Source organism: Lolium perenne, chromosome 4, assembly GCF_019359855.2.
Source record: "Lolium perenne isolate Kyuss_39 chromosome 4, Kyuss_2.0, whole genome shotgun sequence".
NCBI classification, from domain to species: Eukaryota; Viridiplantae; Streptophyta; class Magnoliopsida; order Poales; family Poaceae; genus Lolium; species Lolium perenne.
The window spans coordinates 48,376,315-48,396,667 of record NC_067247.2 but is presented as its reverse complement, the minus strand read 5'-3'; the positions used below and the strand labels follow the sequence as shown (position 1 = coordinate 48,396,667).

Genomic DNA, 20,353 nt, shown 5'->3' with positions numbered 1-20,353 from the left:
TTGGCAACGGGGACACTAACCACTGGTTATTGCTCAATCATAACCGTTTCCGTGAAGGAAAATTTTCTCCGTTCCTATCCCCGCTAACTGTTATGGGGCCAGTTCTTTTACCATACCCATCCCCATCGGGTAAATAAATAACCATCGGTTAACCATCCCCGCTTTAGCTAGTAACTATGAGCCCAAAATAAAATGACAACATGGTAGGATGACGGGGTTGGATGGATTAGGAGTTTAGAAAGGAGAGGCGAGCATTTGGAAGTTGGGATTTGGGGGCTACGACGGTTGGAGACGGGAGGGGCAATGTGAGCACAATAGGATTAGGGTTTTCTGATATCTATATATACCTATCTTGTACCCTAGTGCCACATGTCATGTGCCTAACAGGGATTTCACGGTTATCGGGTATGGATAGTGGTAACATAGATCCATCCCCACCTTGCCTAACGGGGAGAGTTTGCCTCCAATAAGACCCCTACGGGGATGAAGTACTAACTAAAACCATCCCCTAATAGGTGAATTAACCACCAGAGATCGGGGAATGGAGCCCGTTGCCAAATTGAGCCCACAAGGCCAAAGCTCACAATTCACAAGTCACACCTTCTCTCTCTCACACACACAGCCCGTGGGCTTGGCCTGAGCACAGCCCGTCTAACATTTTCCACTCAGCCAGAATGCCAGATCGAATTGCAAACAGCACTACTGCCCAAAAAAATATGAAAATAATCGATTATCCCTTTGCGAAAAAACCAAAAAAAAATCACTATTTGTATAAACTGCAAAAAAAAGAATTACGCGCAGGTTAAGTGCATTTTTGGTCCCTCATGTCTTGCAAAAGACTAACGTTGAACTATTTTTTGGTCTAAACATGTCCTCAAACTCTTAATTAAGTCCAGTTTTAGGTCCTGTTAGTGGCTTGATGATGGTTGACCGGTTTTTGACTCTCTTTTTTCACCGTGGACAGATTTGAACAGGTTTAGTCCATGTAGGACCATGTCACCTCGAGATTAGTTATACAATTAGCATTATGAATGTTCACCGGCGAGATCATGATCATTATCATTATCCGTTTGGCGTAGTAACCCTAACTCTTCCCCAACACCTAGCGGCGGTGTCTGACACTATGAGAACGGATAAGTCGGACAAGAAAGGCAGAATCGGCGAACATGTGAGGGCTTTTGCGTCAGGAGAAAAGGTGAAGGCGGCTGAAGTGGCGAGGATGGCTGCACCATGAGAAGAAAGGCGGAGGTAGGGCAAGGAGATTTCTTCTATTTGTTGGCTGGGGACAAATGATCACACGGAGATTAAAACAGGCCAATTTTATCCATAATGGCAAAAAATAAAAACTCAAAAACCGGTCAACCATCATTAAACCGCTATCAACGACAAAAATTAGATTTAATTAAAAAAATTAAGGGAGATTTAGATCAAAATAAAGTTAAGGGATCAAAATTAGACTTTTACAAGAATTGAGAGACTAAAGGTGCACTTAACCCAATTAGGGCATCTCCAGCGGCGCGACGCAAACGGTCGCTCATCGACCGTTTTCGTCTGCCGTGATCGGAAATGCGTCTGGGACCTGCTCCAGCGGGGCGACGCAAAGTGACCGGGCCGTCCGCAGAGACGCAAACCTGGCCCAAATATGCGCTAGGTTTGCGTCTCCGCGGACGCTCGGCGGTCGCCCGGAGTGTCCGCCGAAAAAGACGTAGGACCCGCGCGTCAGCCGCAGGAGGTCGATATTATTCCCGCCGCTGGCCATTCCCCGCGCGAAATTGCAAACTAGACCGGCACGAGCAGTCCAGAAGCGATGGACGTCCTTGCCGCCGCAGCCACCGCCATGGATGCGGAGCAAATCCTCGCACCCGCCGCCGCCCCACACTCCCCCGGGGCCACGACCATAGCCACAATGGAGGCTGCAGCTCCGGCGGAAGCAAAGCGGGCCGCCATCGGCGGCGACCGGGAGGCAAAGCCGAAGGCGGCAAAGAAGGTGTTATCCCCGGAGGAGAAAATCATCGAGGCCGCGAAGCGTCGCGGCCGGCGCAAGAACCAGAAGATCAAGACTGCCGCGGCCGCCAACTAGCAGGCCTGGCAGATGCAGATCAAAGCCGGCGTCGCGCAAGTAGCCCTCCATCCGAGCTTAGCGGAGGGCTACATGCTTGTCAAGAAAGAGGGGATGGCCAACGTCGCGCCTCCGGCCTCGTCGGTGAGCTCGGTAAGTTCCCAGCTGCGCCCTGGAACTCCCGCTCCCTTGCAGGGCCACGCGGCGTCGCGGTTCGCCTCCGGCCTACCGCCGGTGAAGTTCACCGGGGCGGCGGTTCCCGAGCTCAACCGGACGCCTAGAAGCGGTGACTCCTGCCCGAGCGCGACACAGAAGACGCGCCAGATGCCGGAGGAGAGCATGATGCAGCCCCGCATCCTGTTCGACGAAATGGCGCCGCCTGCCCCGACGATGGACGACCCGGTACGTGAGCTCTATCAATGTGTGCGAGTGACGTGTATCATGCGTCTGATGTTCGGTCGTTCGTAGGACTATTGGAAGGACCACCATGATTCAGACATCCAGGAAATTATCTTCGGCGGCGGCTTCGTTCGCGATGATCGGGCCGGGACGCAAGATGACTGGGCAGCAACGCAAGATGCGGACGACATCGAAACCGCACGGCTGTTCGCCACCCAGCAGACGCAGCCAACAGCCGTGTCCGTCGACGACTTCGATGACGCGCCAACACAGCCTGACATTGCGACGAAGAAGAAGGGGAGAGCCGCAGGACACAAGGCTTCGTCGACGACGAGGATAAGTGTTTGTGTGAAGCGTGGCTGGCAACGACCCATGATTGTATTAATGGCGCGCAGCAAAAGGGCAAGATCTATTGGGCCAAGGTCTTGCAGCAGTACAACGAGACCAGGATGCACTCGCCCTACCATATCACAAGCCCTCGGATGGAAGAGTCCCTCCGAAAAAGATGGAACTACATCAAACAAGAGACAAGCAAGTTCTGCTCGGCGGTCGAACATGCTATTAACAACCCCGTAAGCGGCGCTGGCGTCATGACAGTGGTAAACTCGATAGAACCATCATCATTCTACACTATTTGCATCATTGTATGTACATCATTGGCGGCTATGATTGCAGGTATCCCGCGCCTTGGAGAAGTTCAGGGTGCCTCGCACCTTGGCCTGCTTTTGGATATTTTTATTTGGCCTTGTTGTGCCCCTTTTGGACTCCACTTTGCGCCGTGACATCTGCAAAGTGTGATGAACTTGTCTCAGCCCTCAATTTGCGGCTGTGAAATTTCGTGCAAAGTTGACGCTAGTTCCTCTATTTTGAATTCTGGCTTGCGCCCAATATGCGTCGCCCCGCTGGAGCCAGCCCTAGACGCAAACGGACGCACGACCATTTTTGCGTCCGCCAGGCGACGCAAACAGTCGCTCGCAGACATTTTGGGTGTCCGAAATGCGTCGCGCCGCTGGAGATGCCCTTACGCGCGGGCAACCCTTTGGGGTACGTTTGGTTGTGTAACCAAGTGGAATGGAATGCACCATTTCATCCCTAGTACCAAGTTTCCGTTTTCAGCCTCAGGTTGTCGGTGCCAGTTTTCCGGCAAGCCGCAAGCCCATCATCATCGGCCACGCCAAGGTCTGCCAACATTTAGGCTAGAATGGCTGGCATTAAATTCACATGCTAAATTATAGCAAATCAACATGGGCTACCAATTGGTTGGGCGCCAATTTTCAGTAAAGCAACTGTGGCCACAAATCGATGGGACACCAACCAGTCAACTGCCAATTTGATTAATTAGGCTTGTCGAAAAGTTGGCCGGCCAAATTCTATCTGCAAACAATTGCACATTCTCACTAATAAAAATTTCCCAGTGCACATGCTGCTCTATCAGCTTGCTGTACATCTATGAATCCCATCATTTTTCCAAAATATGCAAAGCACCCATGTGCAAAATGTCGCTTCCCCATGTTTCCAACACATATGCATGTGCATCTTTTTTTTTTCTTCTGCTTCTTCTAACTGATTAACACATGATCTATGTCTTCTGACTGAATATCTTTGTATGGGAACTTTACAGAAGCAGCAGCAAGACTCTGAACTACATCACCGAGAGAGTGTCAAATGTATCACTCGCTCCAGCAGACAAAGGTCCACAACGAACGACCCAACCACACGCACGCACAGATCTGAGACTGATAAAAATGGCAGAAAAACCCTCTACAACTACGCACCTATGGCAGCATGTACTGATGAAACTGGTACAGGCAAGAAATGCTGCACCCCTTAATTTTTCACAGAATTTACATGACCCTCTGACAAGATTCTTCCTGGTTCATTGGATGACACAGACACATACTGGCATGCCATCCCCATCGTCGCACGAATCTCCGGATTCACTGTAATCATAAGAGACGGAATGTGAGTTTAGACAGCCATGAGAAGAAGCATCAAATCTAGAAGGCACTGAAGTCCTCCCTATTGTGGTAAGGAGGAGCACAAATGAGGTTCACTTTTGTTCGGAAAATAATGAAGTTCACTTTTGTTGTTTTGTTGCTTCTTTCAAGATACCACTGTTGAATGGGAACAGCACACTCATGTTGTCAATCATGATATAGATCTAGAAAACAATTCTCGACCTGAACCGCAACTAGTCACTTGTCAAAGGTGAAAGGGAAACAATGAGGCGGTCAGGAATTTTCTTGTTGGCACATAGTGATGATCAAACTTTACACTTTGATTGGTACACAACACTATTAACAAAGCTACATTACCACATGTTTCTGCAAAGACGTGGAAGTCATTTCAAAGCTCTAAACACAGAAAAGCACAAATGAATTAAGGACTGAAATTATAAGAGTATAAATGGAACGGGTATAGCCCTCAAACTATTATTAGGTTGAAAACATATGCACACAAGACTTTTTTTTGACAATGTTCGGATGATGGCCTTTAGAGTCTAGTAGATTACCAATCAGAATATACTACATAACTTGATGAGAATATTTTAACAAGTCAAAGCTAGATTTTCGTAATAAATAAAGCTCATTACAAAAGTCAAGCCCCCGAATTTATGTATAAAATCGATCACATCATCTACCCGTAAACAAAAATTTACACTCCACCAAGACATGTACCAGTTCAAGCTGATCTCGTCATCACCTACCGGTTCAACACATGTATAAAATTGACCCCATCACATACGCAAGAACCATTAAATTTACTCTCCGCCAAGACCATGCACATAGTAGAACTGGAGGACAGCACGACAACGCCTCTCGAACTGCTGGGGCTGTAAGACCTTTAGATGTGTTAAGTAAATATTATCATTGAGTATCTCTAGTTGTGGTGACCTGTCCCCTCCTAGTCTCAATAAGCTGATTTCTCGGAAGAACAAAAGAATGCCGGACATCATTCAAGGGGGCGCAAATAGATTAAAAAGGACACCTCTGGCATTGGGGAATGGTTTTCTCGTATGTCAACACTCTGCGCAACACACACTAGGCTTTAATATTCAGGAGGATCAGGTCCGGTATAGAGATTTGGCTTACTAAACTGCGGGCATGCAAAACATTCGCCTAGTTAATTGAAACGGAACATCATACACGTCAACAGGACAATAATTCACCCATGAATCGGCAACCACTACTACGCCAAAACAAAAATCCAATCAAATTCATCAACCAGTTCATGGGAGGTGTGGAGAAGAAGATTTGGGATGATTGATTATACCTTGGCTCGAACTCCCTGACCTCGGTAAGATCCTTGCCCAGCAAATCAAGCCACTTCACATTGCCTTTGGGAGCGCACACGCCGTCGGTGGCGCAGTTGGGCTTCTTGAGGTTGCTTTTCGGTGGCGCCACCGCCGCCGCCGCCAAGGTCTTCTCGCCGTCCTCGTCCTTCCTGCTCTCAACGTCGTCCTTCTTCTCCGGGGCCTCCACCGGCTCGAACTTCTGAACGGGGGGCGGCTTGTCCTCGACCGGGCAGGGCGGCGTGGAGAGAGCACCGGCGCCGGGCGGAGCATCCTTGGACTTGGGGAGGCAGGGGATGTAGCAAGGGGGGGAGGCGCAGTAGCTCTCACAGTGCGAGAGCCTCATCAAAGAGGGGGAGTCGGGGCACACCGGGACACGCCAAATCGGAACCCCGGCGGCGCCACGCCGATCAAATCTGACCCCGGAGCAGATCGAGGCGGCCCGGGAATGCGAGCGCGAGCCCGTCTCCGGCGAGCAGCAGCAATCTTGGCCCCGGAGCAGCGCCTCGCTCGCCAGCACAGCGGAACTGGATCAAGAAAACCTGGAACTGCCCGGCCAAGAACCAAGAAAAGGGGGCGGGGCGAATCTGTGCGGCAAGAACAGCGCGGCGGCAGGGAGGAGCAGGAGCAGATTGAATCTTGCACTAAAAGGGTTGCTGCCCGGGGACCATAGGCGGAGGAGGAGAGAGGATGAGGAGGGGGGAGGTGGGTCTCCGAGAAGGAAGCCCGAGAGAAGGGAAGGAATCCAGCCGATAAAGATGGTGGCAGCCAGGCCAAGCAGCAGCCTTCTTCCTTGGCTTGGCTATGCTATTGCTACCCCACAGGGATCAATTGCATTGCATCCAACTTGCAAAGCAACAAACGCATGAGGAGCGGGCCAAGGAGATAATTGCGCCCATAAAAATATGAGAATCGATCCGCTGGAGCCAATGGATAAATTGCAACTATACTACTAGTGCGTACTGGTCCTTGGAGATTGGGATTTATTATGGCTCTTGTTTTTCCTCTCGAAGAGAGGAGGGATATCTATTGCCATCACAACAGTAGTGTCGCTGTCGCAGGAAGACGTGGTCTCGGCCAGTTTTTCTTTTCTTACTATTATTATAATTGAAGAAGAATTCATTTTTTGATATATAGTGCTCTCCAATATTTCTTTTAAATTTTTTTTTGAATTTTGCAAATTTAATTAGGACTTGCTTAGTAGGGTGTAATTATGAGGGGTGAATTTGATGAAACTCTTTTTTTCACCCAAACTCAATCTGAAAGCCTGGGCGACACACAAGGTAAAATTCTTATTATCGATGGCCTTAGAGGATCAGTGGAACGGTGCCCAAGGCGTGGACTCCAACTCCACCTGTTATGCCTGCTCTGCGATCAACATCCAGAGACCATGCGACACCTACTGATCGAGTGGCCCTTCGCCAAGCAAGTCTAGCATGAGGCGCTCTCACGGCTACGGATGACCTCGGACAACGATGATGCATATCACTGACTGGCTAGCTGATATTAAACCGGCAACGCCAAAACCACTCCGCAAGGGGCTTGCAATGGCCGCGTTGCTACTGCCCTGGATGATATGGATTATGGAGGCATGGGGATGATTGTGTTTTCAACAAGCACAACCATCGACCCAAAACCTGCTGATCAAGATCAAGGAGGAAGCCGCCTTGTGCGCACAATCTAGAGCTCTTGGAATGAGACTCGTGTTATTGATGAGTTGGGATGTACACTAGTAGTGGCGAAGCTTCACCAAAAATCAGGGGGCGAAAGATAAAATGACAGTGTTTTGGGGGCGGTGAAATACTAATATTTCTCCATCTAAACCCTCCCTAAAAAATCTTCACAACTTTGCACAAAGCTAGGGGTAGGGGGGCGGTGCCCCCCTGAGTTGCACTAAGCTCCGACAGGAGGATTCTCCTTTTTTTTGTAACACCATCTCTTAGGAGACTTGTAACCAAAACTCTTCCTTTTTTAATACAATGAAGCGCGAAGGTCCTTTGCGTTTTTTAGAAAAAAAAAACTCAATCCCCTTGATTTTTTTTCATTTATCCACTAGTACGGAGGGATGCTTTACACAAGAATATGGGGTTCTATAGGAACATATGAGATTAGTTCATCCAACTATTGCCAACTTTTTTAGATTTTAATTGATCCGGCGTAATCAGGTTGTGGTACTCCATGTTTTCACTGGAGGGGCTCTTTCCGATTGCACATCAAATAGTCATGTTTCTGCTCTTGAGCTCCATGAAACTCTCCATTCTTTTCGACGATCTTCTCTTTAGACGGGGTGAGAAATTGAATACAAAAAAGGCTCAAGGCATACTTGGTGTGGGAGAGTATAGTGGGAAAGAGAAGGATTAAAGATAAAATGCCAGTGTTTGAGGGAGGGTGGTGAAATACTAATATTTCTCCATTTAACCCTCCCTAAAAAGGTTGCCCCCGCAGTGTACACTAGGATTCTCCTTTCTTCAAGACATGCCCTGAGGGCCTCTTGCACATCAAACGGTCATGTTTCTATTCTTGAGCTCCACGAAAATATTCATTCTTTTCGACGATCTTCTCTTCAGACGGGGTGACATATTGAATAGACAAATAAATGACTCAAGGCATACTTGGCGAGAGAGTATAGTGGGAAAGAGAAGGATTAAAGAAGAGTAAAGTCTGAAATAAACCCTGTATTTGTAGAGGGGGTTGGAATCAGACCCTATACTCTTATTCCCGGAAATTAGCACCCTAGACTCACTATTCCCGGTCTATATTTACGTGAAGCTCGTTTCCACTCGGGATTTGTTGACGTGGCAGTCGAGAGTCCGTCCTTTCCTCTTCATCGTCCTTGTACGCATAGTCGAGCTAGGCCATGGCATCTGCTCTGGGCCATCAAGGGAAGCTAGGCCATGGCATCTGCTGCCTCCGGCATAGACGCGAGCGTGTCATCGATTTAGCTGCACCGTGGTGCTGTCTTCTAGCTCCCCATCTCCGCGGCAATGCAGCCATGCAGGTATGCGTTGTGTGGTGTTCCAGCCCAAGCTGATCAGGTGAACCTGACCTGGAGGTAAGCGCGCGGTTCAAAAGTGACGCTAATGGCGGCCAACCAGTCAGCGCAGGTGGATGAGAATAGAGCGAGCTGCAGGCTGCGCGCTATCAAGTTGCAGGTCGCCCACGATGCTGTAGGCCACATAGTCGAGCTCCAGGTAGCGCAACGTGCACCGGCCGCGCCGTCGAGCTCCTGGTCCCGCGACATGCTGCATGCGGCGCCGTAGAACTCCCAGTCGCGCGCCGTGCTTTAGGCTACGCCGACGAGATTCCGGTCAGGCGCCGTCCTGCAGGCCGCGCCGGAGAGTTCCCGGTCCTCCGAGGTGCTGCAGGCCGCGTCGTCGAGCTCCCGGTCCCGTGATGTGCTGAAGGTCGCGCCCTCAAGATCCCGGTCCTGCGACGAGCTTCAGGCTGCGCAGTATAACTCTCAGTCGCGCGTCGCTCTTCAGGCTGCGGCGGTAAGCTACAGACATGTGGTGGAGAGAACGCCGACGAGAGATGGGAGTTGGAGGAGAAGGGGAGGACGCCGGGAAGGAAGGCTACGCTGTTTTTTGAGGGACCCTGCGGTGGAGGGAACACGGACACGGCAGAGAGCGCCGACCGAGAAAGAAGGAAATATGGGGGCATGAAGACGATGCACATCACACGTGGGCCCTTGATGTCAACGGGAGAGAGATGAGAACTCTCAAGCCAAGTCATAGGATCACTGTTTGGAAACTACCCAAGCGCAAAAATAGACCGGGAATGATGAGTTTAGGGTGCTAATTTCCGGGATTAGAAGTACGGGGTTCTATTCCAACATCCTCTACAAATTCAGGGTTTATTTCACACTTTACTCATTAAAGAACTAGAGACAAGTATATGCTGCAATGGCACGCTGGGATGTATGAATAAATCGGAGCAAAGGAAAGGAACGAAAGAAGGAATAGGAACTATGGGTGTGCTCGATGCTGCTGCAGAATATAAGCCCGGGAGTTTCAGTATAAGCGCGAGAGTTCCTTCGTTACGTAAAACACAAGTGTGTATGCAAATTATGTGATCTAGATTTGCATCGCAAGATAGTGCTTTTAATAGAAACCACCGCGGTAGCTCGATCGTTGTTTCGTTGGCGCCTCACCCACAAGTGAGCCGGTGTCCGTAGCTAGACCATGCGACGGTGAACCTATTGACCAATCACCCTCATCGTCATTAGAGACGATGTGAGAGGATGAAGCGTGAACGGACATATGAACGATATTGGTGGCAGCATGGCATGGCACCGCTCGCGCGTGAACGACCGAACGAACGCTAGCTGCCGAGTCAAACGAGAGGGTTGTCACCGGCTTCGTGGAAGTGGAACATGCGCACCGTCGACCCTGCACCGGCTCGGCTGGCTTCGATCGGCTCGGGCCGTGTACCGTCTATCGGATCATTATTCATTAATCTATCTCTATCCAAATCACGCGCGCAGAACAGGTTGATGTGGGTTCGGTTGATCCCTCCTGCCGACGACGACCTTTGGCTTCGGGTCTAGATTTCCATGCCTTTTGTACGTCACTGCAGACCCGGTCGAGACCAAGCCTTGTTCTTTTGTACCTATCTCATCTACCTGCATTGACCTTTTTCCTTTAGCTCTGCTCCTTGTGTAACTCGTGGGGTACGATTTGATCCACCATTTTTTTTCTTGCTTGCTTGTTTGATTGCGCGTTAAAAGTTACATGATCCTTTTAATATAGTAGTATCATTTTTTCGGTAATATGTGTTGTATTACTTTAAAAAAGTAAGCGTTACGTCGGACCACTTCATAGCTAAGAACAAGTCTAGTTTCTCGCAAAAAAAAAAGAACAAGTCTAGTAAAAAGAGAAAGAAATGACGAAAAATAGATAATCATCAAAGAAATTGTAGATCGCAAATGGTGATGGAGGTCCAACCCAAGATCACGTTGTCATCCACGTTGGATAAAGAACTATCCCTCACATTGTTCTCTAATTATGTAGACGCCTTTATATTGTCTTGATTGCACGCGTTTTAGAGACGACTAACGGCAGATCGACATATAACCTACATGAGAAAAACTTATGATCGAAAATGATTGTCACTTCTAGATAACCAAAACGATCAAATAATGGCAAACACTCTCACCCTTATAAGAATCACTAGGAAGTTTGCGGCGCGGCGCACGCCGCGCCCGTGCTGTCTATGGTGCGGCATTCTTTTTTAAAACGGTGTTTTTTAGGTTTAAGAGTGCGGGATTCCTTTTCAAAAACAGCTGAAGAAACATCTAAAACTCGATCACGCCTTTGGTATCAAGATCGTTGGTTACAATTTTATAGAAATAATACAATATTTGGGTTGCTAAACTACCGTGGAAGTGCCTGTGAAATAGGTGGCCAATGGTTTGGTGCTTTTGTTTCTAGATCGTTGGTTAAAATATTGTAGAAATAAAACAATATCTTGGCTGCTGAAGTACCATAGAAGTGCCGATGAAATAGGCGGCAAATGGTGGAGTGCTTTTGTTTTCGGTGTTGCTACAAAAGGAAATGGTAGTATTTCTCCGACCGAAGCGGGTGATGCAGTAGAAGAAGGTCATCCCAGGTTAAAATGTGGTAGATAGTGAAGTAAGTATATTTTTTCGATGTCCCCGAGTGAAAGAGAGGGCGGATGTTGGATTTTTGAAATAACTGTTCAAGAATTATGCACTACTGAAGAAATATCTGCGGATAAATACTGTCCAGAACCACGATTGAGGTTGAAGATTCATGTAAAAATTACTACCCTTGTGTGTCGTTGCAAAATGAACGGCGGACAAATATGCGGCCTTAAATAATTAATAGTAGGTAGTTAATGTACCGTTGAGAAATTATTGTCGTTGTAAATATGCGCCCTCAAAAATTACTGTTGACGTTGAAGGATTGCCCAGAGAAATTATTATGGGAAATTATAGGTAGTTACCACTTTGTAGAAAATAACCGCTATATTGTTAACGCGACAAATTATTATGAAAGCTAACTATTTCGACTGACGATCTCCTCCGAGAAATTACCATCACAGTCTTTAAATATTGTTAGCGCGGCAAATCATTGTTCTGAGGGAATACCATGTTATTTTCTTAGCTAAAAGAGGCAGCGGATGGGCGAATTATTTTTGTTCGCAGATAGTATTTTTCCCAGCTGAAAGAGACGGCGGAGGGTGGAGCTAATATTTTTTCCAAAGATACAGTGTAAAAGGGTTGTAGTATTTCTCTAGATAAAAGATGGCAGTAGTATAGGTGACAAATGTATATGTGGAGTTACTATATATTTCCAAAGATAACGTAGAAGAAGCTAGTAGTATTTTGTTGTGTTAAAAAAGTTAAGAGGCTATAATGAGAAATTATTGTCGTTGTAATATGCGCCCTCAAAAAATACTGTTGACGTTGAAGGATTGCCCAGAGAAATTATTATGGGAAATTATAGGTAGTTACCGCTTTGTAGAAAAATAACCGCTATATTGTTAACGCGACAAATTATTATGAAAGCTAACTATTTCGACTGACGATCTCCTCCGAGAAATTACCATCACAGTCTTTAAATATTGTTAGCGCGGCAAATCATTGTTCTGAGGGAATACCATGTTATTTTCTCAGCTAAAAGAGGCAGCGGATGGGCGAATTATTTTTGTTCGCAGATAGTATTTTTCCCGGCTGAAAGAGACGGCGGAGGGTGGAGCTAATATTTTTTTCAAAGATACAGTGTAAAAGGGCTGTAGTATTTCTCTAGATAAAAGATGGCAGTAGTATAGGTGACAAATGTATATGTGGAGTTACTATATATTTCCAAAGATAACGTAGAAGAAGCTAGTAGTATTTTGTTGTGTTAAAAAAGTTAAGAGGTTGTATAGTTTTTTTCAAGTAGTGTTCATATAGCAATTTTCAAATGATACTGTTCATGTGCATCAACAGTAACCAAGTGAATGAGGGTGAAGCAAATGTGGTCAGCTTTTATATATAGTATAATTTTTCCCGGCTGAAAGAGACGGCGGAGGGTGGAGCTAATATTTTTTCCAAAGATACAGTGTAAAAGGGTTGTAGTATTTCTCTAGATAAAAGATGGCAGTAGTATAGGTGACAAATGTATATGTGGAGTTACTATATATTTCCAAAGATAACGTAGAAGAAGCTAGTAGTATTTTGTTGTGTTAAAAAAGTTAAGAGGTTGTGTAGTTTTTTTCAAGTAGTGTTCATATAGCAATTTTCAAATGATACTGTTCATGTGCATCAACAGTAACCAAGTGAATGAGGGTGAAGCAAATGTGGTCAGCTTTTATATATAGTATAATGAGAAATTATTGTCGTTGTAATATGCGCCCTCAAAAAATACTGTTGACGTTGAAGGATTGCCCAGAGAAATTATTATGGGAAATTATAGGTAGTTACCGCTTTGTAGAAAATAACCGCTATATTGTTAACGCGACAAATTATTATGAAAGCTAACTATTTCGACTGACGATCTCCTCCGAGAAATTACCATCACAGTCTTTAAATATTGTTAGCGCGGCAAATCATTGTTCTGAGGGAATACCATGTTATTTTCTCAGCTAAAAGAGGCAGCGGATGGGCGAATTATTTTTGTTCGCAGATAGTATTTTTCCCGGCTGAAAGAGACGGCGGAGGGTGGAGCTAATATTTTTTCCAAAGATACAGTGTAAAAGGGTTGTAGTATTTCTCTAGATAAAAGATGACAGTAGTATAGGTGACAAATGTATATGTGGAGTTACTATATATTTCCAAAGATAACGTAGAAGAAGCTAGTAGTATTTTGTTGTGTTAAAAAAGTTAAGAGGTTGTGTAGTTTTTTTCAAGTAGTGTTCATATAGCAATTTTCAAATGATATTGTTCATGTGCATCAACAGTAACCAAGTGAATGAGGGTGAAGCAAATGTGGTCAGCTTTTATATATAGTATAATAAGCTTGTTACTGACACCATGTAATCGGTTGCCAAATAAATTGTCAACACTAGGTGTCAGATACAACTATACAAGCTAGAAATAGAATGAGCAAAATTGCATTTGAAAGAATATGTTTCTGATTAATTTAAGTTTTTTCTCTTGGAAAATTTCCAAAGAATTCAACTCATTCTTCTAGCTTGTCTCAGCATCCCTCGCATCATCCCTCTACTGCACCACACGAAATCTCCCCAACCGCCGTGTCCACCACCCTTTTCCCTTCCCCCACCTCCCCCACCATCGTCTAGATGATGCTGCTAGACTTGCGGCGGACGGCAGTGGTAAGGACAGTGTCGTTAGTGGCAAGGACAGTGTCGTTCTATATCGTACATGGGAGTCCTCAAGTTTTCAATAAACTTGAGACAATGCATTTGAATAGGACTAAAATAGGACGATGGTCACTAAACTTGTGACTGAACCTCATTGTGCACCTAGGTCATCATCCATGGTTATACGCGATTTACGGTCACTGATTATATAAGGGCCTATGCCATAGATGGCCACTTGCGCTCATAGAACCCCGTATTTTGTTGGCGTGGCACTAAGTTGATTGGTCTCCAACGGTGTATTTTTTCCAAATTAGTCCCCCCTCAATTCTGCTTTCTTATACAAAGCCTAGAGTCCCACTGGTGGGGCACATTGCCTGGACTAAATGGTGGGGGCCACTGGTTAGAGTCCCCAGGCCATTCTTCTCCTCCTCCCCTGCCTCTGTTGGAGGAGAGTTTGTCTTAGTTTGGCCTTATTTTTTATTAGAAAAACCAACTTTGCATCATGAAGAGGAGACTCAAACTTCTATAGGAAGTACAATCGTCTCATATTGTAATATATAGGAGAGATTGAGAGTGACCGGTGGTTAAAATTAAGCAAACAATCAATAATCTAAATATATTTACTTTTTCCCTCTAAAACCATTGCCAATACTCCCGTTTCTCGTCAACTTTGCATGTAAATCATTTTCAAAATCGACAACCAAGCTAAAGATGGTCAAATAGCGCAGCCTATAGTGACGCATCTCCACCGGGGAGCCCAATAGCGCCCCCAACAACCACTTGGGGCCGGTGGTAAAACTGGGCTCACACTAGCGCGCCCAATAAAGCGTTGACGTGGTTTTGAGCCCAATAAAACCGTCGGCAACCCCGTATCCGCCCCTACGCGCAGGCTCGTCAGAGAGACACGGCTCTAGTCGCTTTTTTAAAGACGCGTCAATGCGGTCGTTGTCGAAACCCGAGGCGGCGTGGAGGCCAGACGCCATACGGACGCACACAAGGCGGCGACCTAACTCCCCGCGTGGCATCAATGCTCCCCCGAGTGCTTAACCCCCCGCCCCCTCCACACCAATGTCTCCATCCAAACCCTCCCAACCCTAGCCGCCACCACCAGCGTTCCACGATACATGACACACAACTATGAGGCGGCGGAAGAGGCACCGACGGCGAGCGCTCGCGCTAATTCAACCTCGTCGAGGCGGCCGTGCTCTATTGGCACCATACTTCGGGGCCGCGTTTGTGGTGCCACTGCTGACATCTACTTGGGAGAATCCGGTGGAGATGCTCGGACTCCTGCCGAGTGAGTTGCAGAGTATCTCCTCAGCGCCGGGTATGGTGTTTCTTTTTATTTATAGCATTTTTTTTTGCTTCATTTACTGTACTCTGAGTTCTGACCCGTTGGGCCCACGTGTAAGCACAAGCCGCAAAGCATCCAATCTTGGCCGGATGACGAGGAGACGATCCACTGGCTTCTCTCGCCCCTCACTCGACTCGGCAGAGGATAGGTAACACGCGCGACGGCCATGTCGTCGTCCTCGCCTCTAACCGCCACGCCGACGCCTCTCCTTCCCGCCAAATCCAAGACCCCGCCGCCGCCCCACCCGCTCCTCCCCTACCTCCCGCAGTGCACGACCCTCCGGGCGCTCGCCCAGCTCCACGCCGCCACCGTCAAGTCCGGCCTCACCACGCACCCGGCCTTCGTCACCAGGCTCCTCACGCTCTGCACCGACCAGGGCACGGCGCCGGCCCACCTCGCGTACGCGCGCCAGGTGTTCGACAGAATCCCCAGCCCCGGCGACGTCGTCTGGTACAACACGCTGCTGCGCGGCTACGCGCGCTCCGGCGCCGGCGCGGCAGCCGCCTTCCCGGAGGCGGCGCGGGTGTTCGTGCGGATGCTCGAGGAGGGCGTCGCGCCGGACACGTACACCTTCGTGTCGCTGCTCAAGGCGTGCGCCGCCGCGCGGGCCGCGGAGGAGGGCCGGCAGGCGCACGGCGTCGCGGTCAAGGTCGGCGCCGCGGGGCACGCTTACGTCCTGCCCACGCTCATCAACATGTACGCCGAGTGCGGGGACGTGCAGGCCGCGCGCGCGATGTTCGGCAGCGTGGACGGGGACTGCGTGGTCTCGTACAACGCCATGATCACCGCGGCCGTCAGGAGCAGCCGGCCTGGGGAGGCGCTGGTGCTGTTCCGGGAGATGCAGGGGAAGCGGCTCAAGCCGACGTCCGTGACGCTGATCAGCGTGCTCTCGGCGTGCGCATTGCTGGGAGCGCTGGAGCTCGGGAGGTGGATCCATGAGTATGTGAAGAAGGTCGGGCTCGATTCGCTCGTGAAGGTCAACACTGCGCTGATCGACATGTATGGCAAGTGCGGGAGCTTGGAGGATGCCATCAGCGTGTTCGAGGGGATGGAATCAAGAGATAGGCAAGCTTGGTCCGTGATGATCGTGGCGTATGCTAACCACAGCTACGGCAGGGAGGCCATTACGCTGTTCGAAGAGATGAAGAAGCAAGGGATAAAGCCTGACGATGTTACGTTCATAGGTGTGCTCTATGCCTGCAGCCATTCTGGCATGGTGACCGAAGGGCTCCAGTACTTCGACAGCATGAGAGAGTACGGGATCGTTCCTGGGATAAAGCACTACGGTTGTGTGGCTGATTTGCTAGCTCGGTCGGGTCAGCTTGAAAGGGCTTACAAGTTCATTGATGAGCTGCCCATAAAGCCCACGGCCATCTTATGGAGGACGTTGCTTTCGGCATGTGGAGGCCGTGGAGATGTTGATCTCGGAAGGCGTGTCTTCGAGAGGATTCTTGAGCTCGATGATACTCATGGTGGAGACTATGTAATATTCTCGAATTTGTGCGCTAACACTGGTGAATGGGAAGAGATGAACAGGGTAAGGAAGCTGATGAATGAAAAGGGGGTCGTAAAGGTGCCAGGCTGCAGCTCAATTGAGATAGATAATAGGGTTCATGAGTTCTTCGCAGGAGATGGAAGACACCCACAATCACAAGATGCACGTCGAATGGTTGACCAAGTGATTGAGCAGCTTAAACTTGTTGGTTATGTCCCTAATACCTCTCATGTATTTCATGTTGAAATGGGCGAGGAGGAGAAGGCCACAAGCCTAAGATACCATAGTGAGAAGCTGGCAATTTCTTTCGGGATTTTAAATACATCTCCAGGAACTACTCTCCGTGTTGTCAAGAACCTCCGTGTATGTCCAGATTGTCACTCAATGGCAAAGCTTGTCTCGATGCTCTTTAATAGGCGGATCATACTCAGAGATCTAAATCGCTTCCACCACTTTGAGGATGGGGTCTGCTCTTGTGGAGACTACTGGTAGATTTTAGGAAGACCATTGTTGTACACTGATGCTTTATCCTTCCTGTATCTATTCAGGTATGGTCAACTTGTATATGCATGCAAAAATAGCTGATAATTGGATACTTTTGCAAGGGCTGATGACACTGAACAATAATAACTAACCCAAGTTTGTTACTCGATATGTACTGTTTAGTCATACCCGTAGCCAAATACTATATATACTTCCTGTCTGGATTGCATACATGCTTTACCATGATCCTTGCAGAACATTATCTGTTATAGGTACACGAAGATTCTGGTAAGAAGTTGTGTGAGTGATATAGGAGTCTATAGGAAGATTGCAGTACAGTTTCTTAGCATCAATGTAAGTGATAGCTAACATGGGAGTCTGTATGCAGTTTGGAGTTCTACAATAGCTGTAATAATACCTGGTAGTTTCTTTTTGTTCACTTGTTCTCTTTGTTCCTATATACCGTTTCATGGCACTTGAACTTGGTTGTGCCCAACTGTTTATTTCTTCTTCTCAATGGAACTTGTTGTGCCCAACTGTTTATTTCCTCTTCTCAATGGAAAGATGTGCAACATTTGCCTTGTTGTAAAAAATAACATTGTCTAGTTGCTATTTGTTTCTTGCGAGTAAATCATATTTTTAGCTTGTAAATCTGTGTAATTAATTTGATAATCATGGTATGTGCTAACCTGATTCCATTACTGTTGGATTAAGTACATTTCTTTTGTAGTTAGAAGTATTTTTGCAAATCCAGTTCATCCGGGTCATGGTATGGGGTTTGGGTTCAGGGATACCCGATTCCGTGAAAACCCGAGGAAACATGAACTCAATGCATTTTGTACGTACCTTGCAACTCGTCAGTTACTGGATATCCCACGAATTTTGATCACTCACATCTCCATTTGATGTTGTACATCGTCAATTAAAGTATTATCCTACCATCTTGGTTTCATATTACTAATATATTATACCAAGCCCATAAGCCCAAGCAGGTTATTCTGATGATGCTAGTTTGTTCACTTTCATGAATTTTTTTTTTCACTCAGGTTCCAATGTTTATATTTCCCCATATGTATAGTGTAATAGTGATAAGACTACGCCACCTGGACTGGACCTTAAAATGTTATTAGTATTATTTTGATCAACACTATTACTCTTGCACATGAAAAAACAGAAAATCAGATATTTTGCCTTACACAGTTACTTTATAATAAAGTTGCTTTGTACTGATTAACTTGATAATTTGCTCCACCTTACCAGATCCATGCTAGCAATGCAGATCAGCACTGTGCCTTTCTATGTAGTTCAGTCATATATAAATGGAACAATTATCAGATAATATAAGTACAGTACATAATGTTTAAAATATTTCCAAGGAAAGGAAATAGTTGAAGGGCGGGCCTGGTGCAGCGGTAGAGCCTCATCGCCTGTGACCGAGAGGTCCCAGGTTCGAGTCGCGGTCTCCTCACATTGCACTTCTTGAGGGTAAGGCTTGCCACCTTCCCCAGACCCCGCACAGTGCGGGAGCTCTCAGCACTGGGTGCGTCCTTTTTTTAAAGGAAATAGTTGTTTAGTATACAACTCTGCCTCCTGTATGGCCATCAGCCTGAGAGAAGCAAAATGAAGTCTCAGTTTGTAAATGAGTAGCTACTTTCTACAAATGTGGTTTATCCTTTGATCCTTGATAGCCCTATTGTTAGGATTCATGTAGGATAGTGCAAACAATCTGTAAACGTAATCATGTGGTTTCCGTTCTTTCAGTGGAAGATGGTGACATGACGCTGAAAACACAATATAAATTTGTGTCTAGTCAACTGCTGCTCCAGGGGCCTTTGGGGGTTAAAATGGTTCAAAATTCTGACTGCAAATGCATATTTAATAAATTGTGACCACATATCTGTTACAATGGTTGGACCATCTGCATATTTATATATCTATATGATGCTAGAATTTTTGCCACATTTTATAGGTAACATCTGCTATGTAATTTGGTATTGTACGAGTTGATTGGTTCCCCTTGTAGCTTGTACTATTCAGGTGATTTTAATACTGGGGCATGGTCTGTAGTCTACTAGTCTATTGGTACATCGCATACTTGATTGAGTTCATTGTGTCTGTAACATATCCAGCAACGGTATTTTGTGTTTTCTTCTTGTCCTCATTTGAATCTAATTGATACCATTGGAGAGCAGGAGGTATTCCAAAACATTTTTGTAAACCTACCTGTCTATTGAATGGAATCAACACTTCATGACCTGACTGGGCCTTCAAGGTTTATGTTGGTCATGCATCTCTTTCTTGCATGTGCTGTCCTAATAAAACTCGTGGTATTCCCTACCAGTACGTGTCTAAGAATAGTCATAACGGAGTCAGATCTCAGACCCCATGTTGCTGCTACCAACACAGAATAGTGTATCAGTTTGGTTTCATCATCTCTATGTTATGTCATAAATAGGTTAGCAGACCACATTGTTTAGATGAACGAAATGAATACTTTCTAAATCAGCCAACATTAATACATGGTGAGATATGTTTAGATTGCTGTGCTTCATTTAACTTGGTAAACATGACATTGCCGTATGAACATGACAGTGCATTAGGACTTCAGGGATTTGATTATCACATAAATTTTTCTGTACCTTCATGACTTAAACAATGATGTAAGAATTCCATCAGCTTTCTTTGTTAATTATTCTACGGCAAGTAGCATGTTTTTACTTGGTCCAACACTGGTTCAGTCCTCATGGTAGCCGCATTTTCATTCTCTTTTTCCATTATCTGCAAATAGATTTCCTGTAAAAAAAATCTAAAAAATGGATTCAGTTTTTTAACATATACTGTACCAGCCTGTCATTCACTCAACCGGTCAATGACGAAAGGGTCAGCCATGCATGCCATGCTGCATGACCACTAAGTTTCGTGTATTAATTTTGTATTCTTGTAGATATATTCTCTAGTCGTACCAGATATGTTCTTGCTACCATGCATACGGTTACTGTCTGCATT

At 46.5% G+C, this 20,353-nt stretch overlaps 2 protein-coding genes across 2 annotated transcripts; one reads left to right on the top strand and one right to left on the bottom strand.

Moving 5' to 3' along the window:
* Positions 1 to 4,022: 4,022 nt before the first annotated feature.
* LOC127292423 (uncharacterized) lies at positions 4,023 to 6,282 on the bottom strand. Its single transcript, XM_051321815.2, has 2 exons — positions 5,732 to 6,282; positions 4,023 to 4,398 (listed from the first exon to the last, which is right to left on the bottom strand). Exons 1-2 carry the CDS (start codon positions 6,094 to 6,096, stop codon positions 4,335 to 4,337), a joined length of 429 nt encoding a protein of 142 aa, XP_051177775.1. The 5' UTR covers positions 6,097 to 6,282; the 3' UTR covers positions 4,023 to 4,334.
* A 9,198-nt stretch (positions 6,283 to 15,480) lies between these two features.
* On the top strand, positions 15,481 to 17,468 carry LOC127292421 (pentatricopeptide repeat-containing protein At2g02980, chloroplastic). The gene has a single exon (XM_051321813.2). It carries the CDS (start codon positions 15,536 to 15,538, stop codon positions 17,354 to 17,356), a length of 1,821 nt encoding a protein of 606 aa, XP_051177773.1. The 5' UTR covers positions 15,481 to 15,535; the 3' UTR covers positions 17,357 to 17,468.
* Positions 17,469 to 20,353: the final 2,885 nt, after the last annotated feature.

Excerpts from the sequence above, each read along its gene's own strand:
- LOC127292423 (XM_051321815.2), bottom strand. The coding sequence starts at position 6,096 with ATGAGGCTCTCGCACTGTGAGAGCTACTGCGCCTCCCCCCCTTGCTAC. Across the intron at positions 4,399-5,731 it reads GTCAGGGAGTTCGAGCCAAG|TGAATCCGGAGATTCGTGCG; the intron begins GTATAATCAATC and ends TTATGATTACAG.
- LOC127292421 (XM_051321813.2), top strand. The coding sequence starts at position 15,536 with ATGTCGTCGTCCTCGCCTCTAACCGCCACGCCGACGCCTCTCCTTCCC.